Source organism: Gracilinanus agilis, chromosome 1 (genome assembly GCF_016433145.1).
Source record: "Gracilinanus agilis isolate LMUSP501 chromosome 1, AgileGrace, whole genome shotgun sequence".
NCBI lineage: Eukaryota > Metazoa > Chordata > Mammalia > Didelphimorphia > Didelphidae > Gracilinanus > Gracilinanus agilis.
In genome coordinates, this window is record NC_058130.1 from 703,934,592 (window position 1) to 703,951,847 (window position 17,256).

The window sequence follows — 17,256 nt, forward strand, 5'->3', positions numbered from 1 at the left end:
ATATACAACATTTCCCCCCATCTTGTTTCTCTTATTACAGTATGAATTCATTGAGGACAGGAACTGTGCTTTTATCTTTCTTTACATCCCCAAGGCACAGTACCTAGTACACAGTAAGCCCTAGATAAATGCTTATTGACTGACTGCTTTAGAATATCTTAACTTTATGATTCACAATCTTCCTCTCCATTCCCTCCCCTACTCTATTCCCAAGGAGGGGTAGAGGAGTGGGAGTGAAAGGGGAAGGGGAAGGCTGAAGAATCAAAAGACTTCAATATTTATGTTGATGAAACCCCATTAACAACTTACCCAAATAATTCCAATGACCTCTCTATATCCTATATTTCACTTACATACCACAATATGGTCACCTCAACATGTCTTACCAACTCCAAAATCCAGAACTTTGAAATTCTAAACAACCTCCATATAAACATTTTTCCTTCCACATCTCCCATTCTCTCATTCAGAATAACACTATTCTTGATCTATATCCCTCTGATCTCTTTAGTCATCTCTACTGTCTCAGTCTATCTCTTCTACTATGCTTTCACTTGCCTTGCTCTGTAGCTCTGACCTCATGGTCTACCACTTTTTAAAAATTCTTACCTTTTGTCTCTGAATGTATACCAAGTATCAGTTCCAAAGCAGAAGATGGTAAGGGCTAGGCAATTGGGGTTAGGTGATTTGCCCAGGGTCACACACTAGGAATGATCAATCTACTTTAATGTCATACTACCTAATACTCCAAAGTCCCCTGATTCTTTGACTTTCCCCTATTTTCAACCTGAGACTCCTTATCCCTACCATCCATTTTCTTCTTTAGTCAAAGTTGTTCCATGTCATAGAGAAAATGTGAAAACTCCATTGATTTCTCCCACTGGAAATTTATGTTGAATAGCCTTGTGGGGGCCCTTAAAACAGCTTGACTATCTGTCCTACCTTTCATTCCTTATTTCCCACAGCAACTATTTCAAATCTTTCCTTTCTCCTCTTGCCTCCAACAACCACACCCTCATATTTAGAGCAGATAACCTACAAACTTCACTGAGATAAAAACCACTTCAGCCCAGTTCATCCATTCTTCAATTCTTCTCAGCAACACTGACCACTATCTCCCCTCCTTTACTCTTATCACAGAAGAAAAAGTATCTCTACCCTCACTAAATCTAATTCCCTCCTGCCTCTTCCAAAACCTTGTTCCAGTAGTCCTCTTTCTCTCATGTATTTTTAATCTCTCCCCTTCTACTGCCAACAAACATGCCCAAATCTCCCTAAACCTAAAAAAGCTTTCCCTTAACCCTTTTCCTTCAACTAGCTAGCTAGAATTCTACCTCTCCAATTTCACTACTAATCATCTTTAAAAAGCTCCATTTTCTTACTACTCATTCTCTCAGAACAGTAATCATATGAACACTAACATTCTGGAAAAAATGTCCACAAATTGTTCTATAATTCATATCACTATTCACTTTAATTTCTTTGTCTAAAATACCTTCCCTCACCACCACTCTTCTATATTTTATCTTCTGCTATAATAAAGGCTAGCATTTATACAGCACTTTTAAGGCTTACAGATAATTTTACAAATATTGCTTATTTTTTATCTTCACTATTATTATCTCTATTTTATAGATGAGGAAACTGAGGCAGACAGAGGTTAAGTGATTTGTAGATCACTTAGCCAGGTCCAGTGCTCTATCCCTGGTGCTACCTATCCATCTATTTGAGGATAAGTTCCTGGAAGACAGAGAGAGACTATCTTATTTACTTATATTTATATCCCCCAAGATTTGACAGAGAGGCTGACACATTTTACATTGAAGTGCTTAATATCTGCTTTCTTGTTTTTTAATTCAGTACTTTTCTCTTCAACCTCTTTTTTTTTTAAGCCCTTAACTTCTGTGTATTGGTTCCTAGGTGGAAGAGTGGTAAGGGTGGGCAATGGGGGTCAAGTGACTTGCCCAGGGTCACACAGCTGGGAAGTGGCTGAGTCCGGCTTTGAACCTAGGACCTCCTGTCTCTAGGCCTGACTCTCAATCCCCTGAGCTACCCAGCTGTCCCCTCAACCTCTTCTAAGTATATTCTATCCATACTATTATAGTAGCAAAATTGCTCAATCAAAAGTCACCAATGATCTACTAGAGTCAGAACTTTTTTCAGTTCTAATCATCTTTAACCTCTCTATACTTTCTGACATTGTTTACCACCTCCTCCTACCAAATATTTTTTTCTGTCTTGGCTTCAGAGACAACTCACACTGTACTGATTCTCACTGTGAGCAAATTATATCACCTTTCTGAGTCATTTTTTTCATCTGCAAAATGAGGGTAGGCAATATGTTGTCTACTTCATAGGTTTGTTGTGAGAAAGCCCTCTGTAAACATGAAACATCTATTAAAAGCTGACACATAGTATTATTATTATTTACATTTCCTCACTAACTGCTTGTTGACAGTCCTGGGAGAAATCATGGGCCCTATCCCTATCTCTACCTCAATTATACTTGTACCATATACCCCAAAGAATTTTTATCATGGTCAAATTAAATAATGTATATAAAGAATTCTTCAATTTTTAAAGCCTACATCAATCTATCAACAACATTTATTAAAGACCTACTATATGCCTGGTCCTGAGCTTTGCAGTAGAAATACAAAAGTGAATATGAAAGACCCTTCTCAAGAAGTTTATATTCTATTAGGGAAGACAGATAAACATGGGATTGGACTCATGATTTCACTGATACAAGGAATTCCCGATGAAAAAAACTTCTATTACTAATGTACAATGGCATCTTCTCTACAACATACAATCTTAGAAAACTACATTAAGTTTTTTGCCCTGTGTGACAGAGCCAGTAAAAATCAGAGACATGACTTGAATCTAGGTCATTCTGGTTCCAAAGGACACACTATCCACCAGGCCCCACTGCCTCTCATAAGTATAGATCAAATAAATACCAAGTAACTTTCAGGCTAGAGGCACTAACAGCTGAAAGAATCAGGAGGTGTCTCATACAGATAGTGTTTGAGGGACAGCCTGTGCAAGGAATTAGATATAAGTTTATTGGAATGGGCAATATGAAGGGTCAAAAACTCCTAACACCTCAATCTGCCAACTTCCTTCTTACCTCAACATTCCCAAATACCATCAGCTTTACCTCTTCTGTACCATTCATTTGTCCCCACACTCAGCAACCCAAACACCTTCTTTTTTCCAAGTCACTGAAATTCTTCAACAGTTTATTCAAGAAATAAATGTATGTAGCTGGATATAGGATTACTCCCCATGTAGGCTCCACAAAGCTTTCTCCCCTGCAACAATAACTCTCATTTTCAATCCTGCTCTCCCTTCTTTATTCTTCCCCTATTCTATTCAGATAGATGGTCAAGTGATTTCAGGGTCCTCAGAACATTGCTAGATTGCAGCAGAGAGGATGTGTTTGCTGAGATAAAACTATTAATTGAAACAAGGAGGTATGCCTTTACTTGGACAAAATTATTAATTTCCTTTTTTTTCCCCCTTTTCTTTTTGAGGGCCTTTCCCACATCTGGTGGTCAGCTGTCAAGCCAATGGAAGGGGAAATTGAGGGGCTCATGAAGGGAATAGGCCTACTCTAGTAAAGAGAGGAAAAGACATTTGATAATCCAGGTCAGCCTCTTTACATAACTGGGACCCAGAAGAAATCTAAACTCAGTTAAGTTTCTAGTCCTGCTTCACAGAATGTAGAAAGCTGTTTCCTTAAAAATAGCAAGAATTCTTCACCTTCAGAATATCAATATCCAAACTTCTGAAGACCCTGAGGTAGGAAAAGGGCATGAAAACCCAGAAGTCTGCTGGATCCAGCCCCAAGGCCTGCAGCTGCCAGCAAGAAGCTGGAAGGAATGGGAGCTCAGGGTTTGGGTTACACTCTGAGCTGGCAGAGAAGGTGTCTGGAGACAAGGCTTCCTCTGACTGACAGGACCTCAGGCAGCGATCTCATCCTTTAAGTGCAAAAAGAGCAAGATATTTTTTTTTGGCAGGGCAGTTTCTACAATTCCAAGGAGAGCAGAGTCCAATGGTGTACCAGAATCCAAGTTCTGCTCATTCAGCCCTCACTCTCTTAGATACAGGGATCAAAGTGAAACAAACTCCCCACCTCCTAGGGCCTAGTGACTTAAAACACCTTGTCTTAGAGCAACCAGAAACCAGGTCATCATGACTGCTGACCTTTGCAGATTAATACCCCAAACTGGGACCATGGGCAACAGTTAGCTTCATTTCACATACTATCCACCCAATTCCTTCCTCCCTGACATCTCTGCCTCCTCCTCCATCTCAAACCCACCTTCTGGAGAAAGCCTTCCCAATCCCATTTAATTCTGGAGTCTTCTTTCAGTTAATTATTTCCAATTCATCCTCAGCATCAGAAAGCTGTCGACCCCTCTTGAACAGTGAGCTCCTAGAGGGCAAGGGCCGGCATTGGCCTTTCTCGGTATCCCCAGAACTTAAAACACTAGGAGCTTAATAAATGTTTAATGACTGATTCCTTTACTCCTCTACAAACATACACCTTTCCCTTATGGGAACTCTCCCTGCTTTCTACCTCCCTCTCAGCCCCCTTCAAGACCTCCTCCACTCCTTTTTCCGACCTCCTCTAGTCCCACAGGCTCCCCACTCAGATCCTTACCCTATCAGATTTCCTCCTGCTCCTTCTCCTCCCTTGGCCCCTTCCCCCACCAAATACCCTCCAGACACATCCCCACCCCAGCCTCCCCCTTAAGCCGCACCCCCTTCCGGGCCTCGGTCCACCAACGGTCTCTTCCCGTCCTCCTACAACCACCACCTATCCTGGGGCTCTGGCCCTTTCCCCCGCCAGACCTGTTCCCCCTGGCTTCTCCCCTACCTCAACTCCCCTCCTCCTGGTCCTACTTCCGCTCTGGGTCCTTATGGCCTCTCCTGCTCAGGCCTCTTTCCCAGGTCACCCTAATATACCGCGCCCTCGCCTAGCCTGACCTCAACTCGTGCGGTCCGTCCGTCCGTCTGTCCGCGCCGAAGCTGCCACCGCCACCGAAGGGGCGGGCCCCGCGCTCGGCTCTCGCCATGGCAACGCCACACTTCCGGTTCGTACAGCCAACAGCCGGAACTCGCGGCGGCCCGCTCTCCAGTTAGGGGGCGGGGTCAGAAGTATGGGGGCGGAGTCATTCTAGGCGTGAAGGGGAAGGTATAGGCGGGGCGGGGCCAAGGTAGGGTGGGAGGGAAAGTGAGGGGAGAAGGAAAGGAGTCAGGGAAGAATATGAAGTTGGAAACACTCCACCAAGAGATTAGGGAGGAACATGGATCGAAGACTGAGAGATAGAAGGGACTTTAATAGTAATGGAGTCCAACCCTCTCGTTTTACAGATAAAGAAACTGAGGTCCAAAGAGTTAAAGGATAAGCTCCAGGATATACAAGTTGGAAAGATCTGAAGCAGGATCTGGACCTGGCTTGCCTCAAGACTACTCACGGGCTGTTGGTAGCACAGCGGATAGAGCACTATCCCCTTGGGAGGACCTGCGTTCAAATATGGCCTCAACTAGCTGAGGGACCTCACACAAGTCATTTAATACTAATTGCCTAGACCTTACCCTCTTCTGCCTTGGATCGCTTCTAAGATACAAGATAAAGTTTAAAAAAGAAAAAAAGAAAGAAAAGATTATGCCAAGCACACAACTGACATATATTAAATGGTCAGTCTACTAAAATCCAGGTACAATCCTCCGATCCTTTTCAGATGAACTGAACCACACTACTGCCATCATATCTCTTCTCCCCATTCACACAGTCACCATCCCCTATGTATGGTTCAGGATTGGTATGTATGGGATATTGGGGGAGAAATAGCACTTCTGGTGTGAGGACTTGCCCATCCCTTTTCAGGGCTGCTTATCCACCTTTGGTGTCTACCTTTCACCCAGCTCTCACCTGTGACTCCAAGAATCTGTAGCATGTGCAGTGAGCAGTACTCCAGTAAAACCACATAAGCTGGTGGGCTAAGCCAGGTTCAAGGTTACCAATGGGCCTCACACCTGTCATTGGAAGTTAGAGGAATATCTACCTCAAGCATCCAAGACTTCTCCTGGCCAAATGAGTGGGATGAAACAACGGAAATTGTGAAGCACTTAGAACTTGATCATACATCAAAGATGCCAAGGTTATCCACTGTATCCCATGCCATTTCTAGTCATCTTGACTTTTATCCTGTCATTGGGCTTATAGAAGAGAAAGTAAGGCTCACAATTATGAGAAACTCTGCCTCACTTAAATCCAAATAACAAGCAAGTCAAGACATCACCTTTATAATGTCATTGGTCTTTGGAACTATGCCCAAAGAGCTCTAAAAGACTGCCTGCCCTTTAATCCAGCCATACCACTGCTGGGTTTGTACCCCAAAGAGAACATAGATAAAAAGACATATACAAAAATATTTATAGCCATGCTTTTTTGATGGCAAAAAAACTGGAAAACAAGGGTATGCCCTTCAATTGGGGAATGAACAAATTGTGGTATATGCTGGTGATAGAATACTACTGTGCTCAAAGGAATAATAAACTGGAGGAATTCCATGTAAACTGGAATGACCTCCAGGAATTGATGCAGAGTGAAAGGAGCAGAGCCAGAAGAACATTGTACTCAGAGACTGATACACTGTGGTAAAATCGAATGTGATGGACTTCTGTACTAGCAGCAATGTAATGACCCAGGACAATTCTGAGGAATTTATGGAAAAGAACACTCCACATTCAGAGGAAGAACTACAGGAGTGGAAACACAGAAGAAAAACAGCTGCTTGAACACATGGGTTGATGCAGACATGATTGGGGATGTAGTCTCGAAAGGACCACACCAATGCAACTATCAATTATATGAAATATAAGTCTTGATCAATGACACATGTTAAAACCAGTGGAAATGCACATCAACTATGGGCGGGGGTGGGGGGGCAGGTGAAGGTGAAAGTAAAAATACGAATCATGTAACCATGGAAAATTTTTCTAAAAAATAAAAATAATTTAAAAAATGTCATTGGTCCTCTTTGAAAACAAAGAATGAATAACAAGTTCAAAAAGATAAGACATTAGCTCAGATGTGAAGGAAACCAGGGAAGAAGTAAAAAATGGCCAGGTTATGAAGGACTTTAAAAGCCAAATAATAGATTTTATATTTGATTCTGGAAGCAAAAGTGTTTATTGAATGGGAAGTGGTAAAGGAAGTGAGTTGGTCAGACTTGCAATTTTGGAAAATCAATTCTACAGCTAAATGGAGAATGGATTAGCATGAGAAGAGACTTGGGAAAAGGAGATCAACCAAAAGACTGCTGCTACAGACCACATGTGAAGTGATGAGGAACCATCACCAGGGTACAGCAGGGTGAGTTGTAGTTTGGATTACAAAGATAGAAATGGCAGGATTTGACAACTGATTAGATATGGGGGATGAAAGAGAGTGAGGAGTGGAAGATGACACCTAGGCTGTGAGGCTGGGTGACTGAGAGGATGGTGATAACCTCAGAGTAATAGAGGAATTCAGAAAAGGAGAGTTTTTTGGGGAAAAAAATAATGAGTTCAGTTTTTGTACATTTTAAAATGTTGAAAGGAGTTTTAGATGTCTACTTATTTGACAAAATCTCACATATTCATCTTATTGATATAGTGTGAGGTAGGTTTTATTATCATGAGGTAGTTTTATATTCTGTTGAATAATGCAAAAAGTAACTATTAATGGCTCTTTCATCTTGGAAGAAGTTTTCTAATGAAGTGCCCTACGGGCCTAACCTTGGCCCTATGCTGTTTAAAATTTTTATTAATGACTTGGAGAAAGACTTTGAAGACATATTTATCAAATTTGTACACCCTGGATGTAAGAATACAATTTTTGTCTTCAGAATCCAAAAGCATCTCAGTAGCATAGAACATTGGGCCAAAGTGGTTTTCTATAAATTATTTAAATATGTGGACCCTCCTAAAATTGATGGTAAGATAGGATTTTCAGAAAGTTCCTAGAAATTGATTTCCAGATTACTTGCAGAGAATGAGAAGATACTACATAGAGCTAAATGTTTATGAATCAGTAAGATAATGTCTGGAGACAAATTATCAGAATTTACTTGGAAGTAAAAAGCCATTGGAAAGACTGGAAATAGCTATAGAAGATGATAGGCTAAGGTCTCCATGCTTCTCAAGTTGAACCAGGACCCCTCGCCCTATGGTAGAATAACATAACTTTCTACTCATTTTATTTTATAAGTATTTCATATCTCATTGTCTATAGCATTAGGTACTTGCAAACCTTAAGGCACTATATAAGTATTGGCTATCATTATTATCTTTGTCTCAGCAACAAGCATTTACTAAGTCCTTCTGTGAGGCAGAACCAAGAATCCTCTGTGTGGTTCTAATGTTACTACTTGGCATTAATGTTCTAGGGATGCTATATCCATATTGATTATATCAATCTCTATACTTGTAATGTACATATTATAAGCATATAATATATCTTACATAGTATATAAAGTAATATTACATATTTAAAATTTGTATTCCACTATATATCAGATATTAGTACTTAGCCACTCAGACATGCAAAAGCTATCTGACAAAATCAGAGACTCATATAACTAGAAAAGGCCATCAGATCCTCTTTTTTTTTTTAATCAAATTAACCCAATGATTTATCTATTTAATTTTTTTCCCTTAAAATTCTTATTTATTAGTTCTTTGGTTTTCTTAATTTCAATTTTTTAAGCTCTCCTTTGATTTTCAGGATTTCTAAATTGGTATTTAATTGGGATTTTTAATTTGTTCTTTTTATATTTTTTTGTTGCATTCCCAATTCATTGTTCTACTCTTTCTCTGTTTTATTGATGTAAGCATTTAGAGATATAAATTTTCCTCTAACTACTACTTTGGCTGTATCTCAAAAATTGTGGTATGTTGTTTCCTCTCATCATTCTCTTTGACGAAATTGTTGATCGTTTCTACAATTTATTCTTTGACCTACTCCTTTTTTAGGATATGATTATTTGTTTTCAGTTAGATTTTTAGTCTTTTTTTTTCCTGCAGCCCTTTGTTAGAATCAAATCTAATCACTTAATTTTATAGCTTAAGAAACTGAGACTGAGAGTGACTTTCCCAATGTCACTAGCATATGAGCAACTGGGCCAAGATTCAAACTTCCTGACTCCAGGTCTACTGTTATATCTCCCTAGAGGTCTTCAAACAAAGACTGGATGTCCATTTATAGGAAATGTTGTAGTGGGAATTTTTTTTCTTAGCTTTGGATTGGGTTAGAATATGAATTACTGAATATGCTTTCAACTCTGATAGTTTATAGTGATGTATAAATACAATAAATGTTGGGGGAATGAAGAAAGCCATAATTGTGATTATCCCCAAACCTAGGACCCTGAACCTAGGAAAGGAAGATACTCTGGTGTTAAGTGGGACCACACACACATATTAGAGAAAGGATGATTTCAGAAAGAAAATAGGATACTGAATATGGGATTGGAGGGATCAGAAGGTTTAGAGAGATCACAAGAAATTGATGAATAACAATTTAATAGCTGGCATGGTGTATAGGTACATAGAAAGCTAAGGATAGAGATATGACCTAGAAGATTTGCATCCAGCAAATATGGAGATTTGGGATAAATGAAACTGAAAGTGAAAAAGGGTCTCCCAGGAGGAAGACACAGCCTTTTTTTTTCCTCAGACTAGATTTTTCTTCTCTAGTAGGTGGTCTGCTAGGTTTCAAGTCCAGTCTCTGAGACTTACTAGCCAGGTGACTCTGAACAAATCATTTAACTTCTCAATACTCTAGAGCAGGGGTCAGCAACGTATGGTTCACGAGCTATATCTGGCTCTTTTGAGGGCCAGATATGGCTCTTTCTGCAGGAGCCATAAAGTCAATTTTCTTTCAGGCACTGTTATAGGAGCGCACACTGTTACAGGAGTGCGCACTGTGAGCACTGTACAGCCCTCACGAAATTACATTTTAAAAAATGTGGTGTTTATGGCTCTCATGGCCGAACCCTGCTCTAGAGCAACTCTAAAGTCATAAATTTGACTAAATAAGTTGTGGTATATGATTGTGATGGAATACTATTGTGCTTTAAGAAATGACAAGCAGGATGCTTTTAGAAAAGCCTGGAAAGACTTATATGACCTGATACAAAGAAAACTGAGCAGAATGAGGAGAATCCTATATACGTTAACAGCAATATTATATGGAAATCAACTGTGAATGACTTTTCTCAGCCATATAATGCTCCAAGACAATTCCAAAATCCACCTCCAGAGAAAGAACTAATAAAGTTTGAATGTAAATCAAAGCACATTATTTTTCACTGTATTTTTTGTGAGTATTTTTTTGGTCTGTTTTCTTTTACAACATAGCTAATATGGAAACATTTGACATCATTGCACATGTATAACCTATATCAAATTACTTGCTATCTTAGAGGGCAGGTTAGGGAGAAAGAGAACTTGGAATATATTATTTTTTTAAAAACAAGTTGCCAAGAAGATATTGAATTGCATCAGTAGTGGGAGTTTCTTCAACTGGGAGTTCCCTATACCAATGCAATTATAGGTCTGATGCCCATCTCTATTAAAAATTATTAATCAACATCAAACACCCTAAAATTATCTTAAAATCAACTCTATGCCACGCCAGGAAATCATAGCATTATGGACAGAGTTCTATTCCTCTGATCTAATTTTGTTCTTTGTATATACCAAGCTAGCTACTGGCATCTTCAATTATCCTCCTCCTTACATACAATTAATAAAAAGATATGAGTCACAAAGAAGTTATGATACATCACCTTTATATGAAACAAAACCAAGAAATATAAATAGCTTGAAGAAATAAAAGGAACCTGCCAGCAATGGAACCAGAAAGAGAAAAGTTAAACCTTTTATATCAGGGGAGGAATAGTATCATAAATATGCAGACACTCTCTTAAAGCACTGATGGGGTGCAGCTAGGTGGCTAAGTGGACTGAAAGCCAGGCCCAGAGACAGGAGGTCCAAGGTTCGAATATGGATTCAAATACTACCTAGCTGGTCACTTAATCCCCACTGCCTAGCCCTTATCACTGTTCTGTCTTAGAACCATTACATAGTATTGATTCTAAGATAAAAGATAAGTATTTAAAAAAAAAAAAAGCACTGATGAGTCTGTGTGTTAGGTTTTATGCTTCTCATGTATCTCCTGTGCCCTAGCCAGAAGTTCTTACTCCTTTCTCCTACAGTCAGGAAAAAAGTCATACCCCTACTCTCATTTACCCCAGGAAAGGCACATGTATAAACACAAAGATGAATACACTCAGGAGGTATATGCAGTTCCTCCCTCCTTTACATCCCATTTTATGCCATGTTTATACCTTTCTTATACTTCAAAATGTGAGACACTCCAGATTTTGGAAAAGAAGGTACATATTGTGAAGGCTCAAGGAATTTTAAAGTCCTAAAGAGCAAAGTGTTTATATAACCCTCAGGACCACTAGACTTTTCATACTGCAGATACTTAATGTTTATTAAATTAAGTGTCCTTTACTTGACTTTTTAATAAATTCCATTCAACAACTATTTGTTTTTTTAAACCCTTACCTTCCATCTTGGAGTCAATACTGTGTATTGGCTCCAAGGCAGAAGAGTGGTAAGGGCTAGACAATGGGGGTCAAGTGACTTGCCCAGGGTCACATAGCTAGGAAGTGTCTGAGGTCAGATTTGAATCTAGGACCTCTCATCTCTAGGCCTGGCTCTTAACCCACTGAGCCACCAGCTGCCCCCCAACAACCATTTTTAAGTGTCTATAAGTGTGCAAATATGGCTCCTTGCTCATAAGGAATTTAGAATCTAGTAAAGAGGTTAAGAAATAACTCTTCTTTCTCTCTAGGCTGGATGGTTCACCCTATCCTGAGCTTTCATTGGCAGGTCAAAGGATCTCATCATCAGACAGTGGTAATAGCTAATTCCAAAATGTCTTAATTCCAACTAAGACCAATATCTCCTTGAATAATTTTGCTTTCAAAGCCTCTTCTTTGATCAGAGTGAATCAGTTTGGGAAGTCATTGATGGAGAAATATTTTTCCTTTTGGTAAAGGTGGTAGCTTTTTGGTTTTTCATTGGGTATTGTATAATTCTCCTCAGAAGGGAATGTATGTTTTATAATCTATAATGTAAAATTTAAATTCTTTGAGAGTAATTTTAGGATAAGAAATTTGCCATTTCCTCAGAATCCAGACAATGAACCTGTTTGGAGAAGGCACCATGAAGATGCCTGAAAAACCTTCACTGGATCATGAAGATCCAAAATGAACTTTAGGGTGCAGTTGATTGAATGCTGGGGAGTTGAATGCATTTGTTTTGAATGTACACTCTTATGCCAACAGGGGACTGCCCCAATTGACTTTTTGTTAATGCGGCTAGTTTTTGTCCTCTTTTCTTTTATCCCCAAATTTCTGTAATTTAAAAGTTAGTTATGTTTACAAGATCCATCGAGAAGACTAGTCTTTTCTCTGGATCTCAGGGGGGAATATGTTAGTGGAAATTTGGGGACCCTCGAACTGATTTTGAGGTCCCTGGTCTAAACTTCCTGTGGACATTTGGATCTAATTCCAAACTACATTTCCCATGATTCAATGGGCTTCCTTCTTACGTGGTGACGTGAGCCAACATAAAGCGAAGCTTAAAAAGAGTGAAGAGAGTATCTTCTATTGAAACTGATTGACTGTTCCCTGTTACATGCATTGGAGATAACAGTTCATAGACAAATGGATGCTGTTTTTGGAATCACATTGTATTTTTTCCCTGAATTTATTTTTAATTTTCTTATTGTTTTTCCTTTTATATTTTTTTATTTTTAATTTTTTTTAAACCCAACTTCTGAGTATTGTCTCATAGTTAAAAGAGTGGTAAGGGTGGGCAATGGGGGTCAAGTGACTTGCCCAGGGTCACACAGCTGGGAAGTGTCTGAGGTCAGATTTGAACCTAGGACCTCCAGTCTCTAGGCCTGGCTCTCAATCCACTGAGCTACCCAGCTTCCCCCTCCTTTTATATTTTTAATAGAATGATTGATTTTTTTTTTTGCCTTTTTCTCATTTCTTGTACGGAGTATATATAATCACTATTGATCTTTTTCATTTTTTGCAGTGATATAATTTTAATATATATATTTCCTGTAATATTAGTGCTTACTCACAAGGCTTTAGACTTTGGGAACCTGCCATGTATTGTTAAATGTTATGGGACTGTGATTAATGTTTCTGTCTGATTCCAGGAGAAGGGTACGCAAGAGCCACTAAAAGTGCTAAGAAGGCACAAGATCATGGAGACCTACTGACCAATCCCAATGAGATTGATGAGAAAACTGCCAAAGAGCACAAGGTCAAAAAGACCATAAAATACAGGTAGGACTGAGGAACTCCCATGCCAATACTAAGGACTTGAACTTAGTGTAAGACGCAAAGTTGCGACACTTAACGTATGTTAAGACATAGGACTCTTCGAACTACACTGCCAGTCAGGTACCGAAGGTTGGCCATCATCCTATCCTGACTCACCCCTATATTCCTGAGAGTGAAGGTAAATCAGACCAGGGAATGACAGACACTTCCCTTGCACATAAATCTGGTCCTTTTTCTCTCATAAAATGGCAACTTCCTGTAGTCTTGGCTGCCAATGGGTAAGTGCAGTATTATTGTATTTTGTTCTACAGACTAGTAGGATGGAAATTATATTAATTGGACCCTAATACAAGGGCCTGTTATGAATTTATTTTTGTTTATTCAGAAATTTTATATACATAGATTTTGATATTTTGATTCTGATTTTAAGTTTTTTCTTTCTCCCAAAGTTTCATTTTTCTTCTATTTGCTTTTCTTTTTATGTTTTTGTTTTTTCCTTTTGAATTGACTCATACACTCCATAACTCAACCATGTATCCTGAGCTGATCTGGGTGTTTCTTTTTTTAAACACCCTCTTTGGGGGGGTTGTATTTTTATAAAATCCAAGATTTAAATTTTTGTTCAAGAAAAATTCTCAGGGAAAGAAGCTTGCTGACTCCTTAATCCAGAGAATGAACTGTTTTGCAGAAAGATGCCTGAAGAATCTACATTGCATCAAGAGATCCAGAATGAACTTTGGGGTACAATTGATTGAACTGATGGGATTTGAACAGTTACTTTGAATATACATTTTATGCCAATAGGGGACTTCCCCCAATTGGTTTTTTGTCAATGAGCCTAGCAAAACATCGGTTTTGCTTTCTCTCTCTTCCATTCCCCTCTTATCTCTAACTATTGTAGTTAGAACTTTAGGGGTACAAGATGATTTTGTAAAATGATCAACTGGGGAGATCAGTCTCCCAAATGATCACAGGGGGGATTGTGATAATTAGATTAAGTCTAAATGAGAACACCTCTAATTCTGGGAGGTCCATAACCCATGTGTGCTAGAGTGGGTGACGAATCAGGATCAACTGACTGCCCCATAGGCAGTAATATGAGAATCATCTATTGTGATTGGACGTGCAAAATTGGAGGCAGATGCAGGAAGTGATGAAAGATGCTATCTTTTAAATATGATGGTAACTTCCTGTGGAGGCAGTTGGCATTTTGAACTTGGTGTAGAAGGATCTCTGGTGGGACCTCTGACTACTTCCCTTTGAATTATCATGTGGGTAAGTTAGGCTGACTCTCTCTCTCTCTCTCTCTCTCTCTCTCTCTCTCTCTCTCTCTCTCTCTTCCCTTCGCGTTTCTGGAGGCTCTAGCCTTAAGGAGGCCTCTCTTGCCTCTCTAATTATAAAAAGGCCTTGTGGCTAGAAGCCTTGTTTAATTAACCTTTGTGCCCCTCTGCTGGGGCCTCTAAATTCTTACCTGGTCTGGGCCAGAGTTTCTCTCTCTCAATTTCTCTACCTTCAACCTTCCTAACTGTAAATAAACTTCCATAAAAGTCAATTTTGACTTGAGATTATTCTTAATTGAGGATTGATAATAGTTCAATCCTCTGGCGACCATCTTTTAATATATTGAACCCATAAAACCCCTTTTTCCCCCATACAGTATGTCTATGCTTACCTATCTGATAAAATAATTAGTCTGTTGAATGAATTGATACACTAATCAATGCTAACAAGCCAACATGAATTAGAAAAAGATTTTACTGCAGTTTATTCACTCAATGTGACAAACTCCACTAATAATTGGTGGAAATATGTGTCATTCACAATTCAGCTAGAAATATTTATACATTACATGAGATAAGGGAAAAAAGATGACCTTTGATTATAATGCAGCTAGTTATTCAAAGAAAAATAGTATGATTGTTAAGGAAAATGTATATCATTAGCTATATAGGAGATTGAGAAGGGATATGTCCTTGTTAGTACAGACATCACCTGTCATGCTAGATAAGGGAAGAGAACATTCCTTGGATTGTTGAAGTCCTTTTCTTAAACAATTAAGTCTTTTTATACTAATTTTTTAAAATATTGCTCTGTAGCAAAAATGTATAATATAGAAATAGGTATTAAGTGACAATGTTTGTATAAGCTGGTGGAATTGCTTGTTGGCTCTGGGAAGGGGAAGAAAAGAGGGGAGGAAAAGAAAATGAATCATGTAAATAAAATATTTTATAAATAAATAAATAAATGAAAATTTAAAAGATTAACATTAAAATTCTAAAAAAAGGAAATCGGGCACTAACAAGAACCAGCTATTGCCTGAAGTTCATTTAGGAGTCATATATAGCTAAAAGGTACAGTCATGTCCTCCTAAAAAAATCCACTTTCAACAGTCACTATCGTTAGAATTTAGCTCATGCTATTACCATCCCCTTCCAAAAATTAAAAAGTCAACATACAAAAACTCCAACAATTTGCTGGTGCTTATATTTTCTGAGTATGTAGTACAAGTTGGCAAAATTTTCATTTGAAACATTGAACAGAACCTATATGCTTATTATATATAGCTCTTGACAATTGGGGCGAGTAAAATCTATCTTTTAATTGTTCAAGGGTTCTCTCTTAACCCACATATCCAAAGTTATTATGCAAGGCCTTCATGGACATAAGCAGGAGACTTATGAAGCAGCACCAACTGTTTCCTAGTACCATATATCAGTTACAATCTAATATAACACTCCATTGGACAGTTCCAACTTCCTCTAGTGTCTGAACAGTAAGGGAAAGTAAGTAAGGTTATAAAATTTTAGTTGGGAGGATAGTGGCAAGGAAAAACACTTTATTTTATGGCTCATATTATTTTTCATATTCCATCATCATGCTTTTATTCTCATGGACAAGGATCCAAGTTAAATGGAAATAAAGAGAATTTGATATAGGGACATTAATATTCACATACACAAGGGTAAATGACTAGAAGAAAGAGAAGTAGTCTCAGGACACACCTTGGGGAGTATACTCAAGGGAGGAGGAGGATTCTGCAAAAGAGACTGAAAGGAAATGACTAGATATGTAGGAAGAGAACCAGAAGATAACAATGTCTTGAAATCACATGGTGGAGAGAGTGTCTTAAGAGGAGGGACTTGTCAACAATATCAAGCCCAGAGAATTCAATTGGGAAGTTCCAAACTCTCAGTTATAAATTACATTTGATTACAAATTATTTCCCTGAGACTCACAGTTGTTACTTCTGTAGGTAATAGCATAGTTGTGATGTCATGGAACCTATAGGATAGGATATCTGCATCCATATTGGGATTCTTCTTTATTCTAGATAAAATTTTGGATTTTTTAAAGCTGTGTCTGTTTTACTCCTACCACTGTGCTTTTCAGTTTCAGGGAGCTTTTTGCTGAATGGAAAATAATCTAAATTTTAGCATTCTTAGTCTGCTGCTTCAATGAAGTAGTTTCTTCAGGAATTCCTTTTTTTAGCATCAGTTCAAGGCAGAAGGGCAGCAAGGGCTTGGCAATTAGGGTTAAGTGACTTGCTAGGATGTTTCAGAAGCCAGATATGAAACCAGGTCCTCTAGGCATCCACCATGCTACCTAGCTACCCCATGCTGTCATCTCTGCAGCCCTTTAAGGTTTACCATCCTGTGAAACAGTAGGTAGTAGAAGTATAATTAGAAAGAAAGTATGATGTAGTACAGAGTTTTCCAAAATATGAGGCAAGATTCCTGGTGAGGGGAAAGGCACAAAATCCTCTATGGGAAGGAATGAAGCAATGACAAAAATAATTAGATATTTTTGAGTTAAACATCCA

General features: G+C 38.7%; 1 protein-coding gene across 1 annotated transcript in view; it reads left to right on the forward strand.

The window, feature by feature from the left end:
- Positions 1–5,085: 5,085 nt before the first annotated feature.
- Positions 5,086–17,256, forward strand: part of FOXH1 (forkhead box H1) — a 55,497-nt gene continuing 43,326 nt past the window's right edge. Inside the window, exons 1-2 of the mRNA XM_044684687.1 lie at positions 5,086–5,149; positions 13,310–13,439. Coding sequence (XP_044540622.1) covers positions 5,086–5,149; positions 13,310–13,439 — 194 coding nt within the window. The remainder of the gene's footprint in view (positions 5,150–13,309; positions 13,440–17,256) is intronic.